The 2,795-nt window shown below is 49.3% G+C and overlaps 1 protein-coding gene across 1 annotated transcript in view; it reads left to right on the top strand.

Annotated features, from left to right (window-relative positions):
* The window catches only part of GPC4 (glypican 4), a 37,400-nt gene extending 34,952 nt beyond the window's left edge, over positions 1-2,448 (top strand). The window contains exons 8-9 of the mRNA XM_009643118.2: positions 1,080-1,255; positions 2,240-2,448. Of these exons, the coding sequence (XP_009641413.1) occupies positions 1,080-1,255; positions 2,240-2,448 (385 nt within the window). The remainder of the gene's footprint in view (positions 1-1,079; positions 1,256-2,239) is intronic.
* Positions 2,449-2,795: the final 347 nt, after the last annotated feature.

The following is a 2,795-nucleotide window of genomic DNA, read 5'->3' as shown; positions in this document are numbered from 1 at the left end:
TCAGCAGGCTTCCACACTTCGGTCTCTCTCGGAGCTCTTTGCAACATATAATATTGATCGCAAACCATAACAACAACAATAATAACAAACCTTCCCAAATATAGGACAGGGTTTAAGCATACCCTTCGGACGTATGATTATATCTCACTGCCTGGTCTCCAGGATCAGTAGACTGTGCTAAAGGCTTTTCTCTCTCTTGTGATACTGATGTTGGCATCATAACTCAACAAAAGTAATGTTTTCTTCTGCTAAACAGTGATTTTTCTTGCAAGTCTACTAATTGGAGGAGGAAAAAAAAAAGTGTCATATCCCTGCTCTATAAGATGATTCTCCAAATACCTGTTTCAGGAGATGCGTTCTTTTGGGTTTTGCTGCTCAGGCTCTCTTTTAAACCAAAGGGCCGTACGTGTGTTCAGACCTGAGCTTGCACACCACCTCGGGCTGAGCAGCTCAGCCCTCCTCTGCTTCGCTGCGTAGGGTTCTGTCATCTCATCTTTGACAGCACAGATGTTTCTGCTGCTGGGGTTATTAGGGAAATGGCATGGCATGTCTGCGTGGTGAGGGTGCACATTTAATACCCCAGCTTGATGGTTAAGGTGCATTATGCAAAGCCAGAATGATATTCTTGCCTCCAACAGTTACTATAGGTTTCTCTGGGATAACTACGGCCCCAAAGGTTGTTTTCCCAAAAGTGTCATCTAACTGGGCATCAAGGCATCTCAGCAGCTTGTTTTGCTCTGTTGCCTGCAGCAATCTGATTTATGCTATTGGAAGCCATTACTATTATAAACCCCAGATCTTCCTTCTCTTTTCAAGCCGGGGAGAAAATTGTCTTTGTGGCATGGTACATGAAATCAGTGTCTAATTTCACATGCTGCTCAGGCTGCAGGGAGGGGAGATGGGGTAAGAAGCTGGCAAAGGGCTCCGTGGGGGTTAGCACGTGGGAGGATTGCATTGGGCTCAGGATACTGCCCGAGCTGGAAACAGGGGTGGCATCGCTGAGTTCCGTGCTCTTGCCCTTCGGTGCGGGGCCACACCGAGCTGCAGCTCCGGTACCAGCAGGAACGGTTTCTTTTCAGGTATGACTTTGCGGTGACTGGAAACGGCTTAGCAAGCCAAGTGAATAACCCGGAGGTAGAAGTTGATATTACCAAGCCAGACATGGTGATTCGCCGGCAAATCATGGCTCTGCGGGTGATGACCAACAAGCTGAAGAATGCATACAGTGGGAATGATGTCGACTTCATTGACATAAGTATGTTTGCTGCTGTTTGCCTTTTGCTTTTTCTTTTTTCCTTTTTAATTGGATTTCATGCTGACACGGGGTAGCTGGTTAAGCTTCAGCTATGGGTAAGCGTGTTAGTAAAGAAGGCGGGAACCAGCACCTCCGGCAGGCTGCACGAGGGAGGTCACTCCCATAGAATCATGGAATGGTTTGGGTTGGAAGGGACCTTTAAAAGTCTTCTAATCCACCCCCCCACCCTGCAGTGAGCAGGGACATCTTGCTCAGAGCCACATCCAACCTGACCTCGAATGTTTCCAGGGATGGGGCATCTAGCACCTCTCTGGGCAACCTGTGCCAGTGTTTTACCCCCTTCATTGTAAAAAATTTCCTCCTTACATTTAGTCTGAGTCTACCCTCCTTGAGTTTAAAACCATCACCCCTTGTCCTATTATAACAGGCCCTACTAAAAAGATTGTCCCCATCTTTCTTGTAAGCCCCCTTTAAGCACTGAACGGCCACAATCAGGTCTCCCCACAGCCTTCTCTTCTCCAGGCTGAGCAACCCCAACTCTCTCAGCCGGTCCCCATAGCAGAGGGGCTCCAGCCCTTGGATCATTTTTTTGTGGCCCTCCTCTGGACCCGTTCCAACAGGCCCACATCCTTCTTGTGCTGAGGGCTCCAGAGCTGGACGCAGCACTGCGGGGTAGGGGGTAGAGGAGCAGAGGGGCAGAATCCCCTCCCTCAACTGCTGGCCACGCTGCTGGGAGCCCGGGGTAAGGTTGGGCTGCCAGCGCACATTGCCGGCTCGTGTCCAGCTTTTCATCCACCAGTACGGATAGGCGTGAGGGACGGCACGCAGAAGTCACCTTAACCCGAGGACCCGCGCTTACGTCTCATAAATGTCGAAACATCCACGCGCTTGCCTTTCCCCCTTCCCGGCCGCCGCTTTCCGCCAGCGAGCGTGGCGCGGCGCTGCGGGCGGCAGAGGAGGACAGCCTGTGCTTGTCTCCCGCAGGTGAGGAGAGCAGCGGGGAGGAGAGCGGCAGCGGCTGCGAGCTCCAGCAGTGCTCCCCGGAGTTCGAGTTCAACGCCACCGAAGTCGCGGGGAACTCCAACAAGAGCGACAAGAACGTGAACACTTCTGCCGCTCCCAGGAGCGGTTTATCACAAGCAGCTTTGCTTCTTAGCATTTTGTTCCTGGCCATGCAAAGACAATGGAGATAATTGTGCAGCGTAGGGGGGGGAGAAAAAGACTTTTATTATCAAAGTTAGAAGGCACCTGCTTTCACTTTTATACCATCTAGGGACTTTGCTTTTTAAGTTAATGGACAACAGTGTACAGTTTTTACTATGTTGCCACTGGTTTTAAGATACTGATTATTTTTTTTTTTTTCCCTTGCTATTCTGGGAATAACAGGAACAGGGACTACCAGTCTGTCCCGTTCACCAAGAGTCCATGTTAGAGGTGGATAACAAAAATGTATATACAAGCCTGTAGTTAGCTCTGCATTTGTGTCTTTATCACTTTTCTTTTTTTTTTTTTTTTTTTTTTTTTTACCATTTTTTTTTTG

Source organism: Egretta garzetta, unplaced genomic scaffold (genome assembly GCF_000687185.1).
Source record: "Egretta garzetta isolate BGI_Z169 unplaced genomic scaffold, ASM68718v1 scaffold220, whole genome shotgun sequence".
Lineage (NCBI taxonomy): Eukaryota > Metazoa > Chordata > Aves > Pelecaniformes > Ardeidae > Egretta > Egretta garzetta.
The sequence above is the reverse complement of the archived record's forward strand: the minus strand, read 5'-3'. Positions and strand labels throughout refer to the sequence as shown.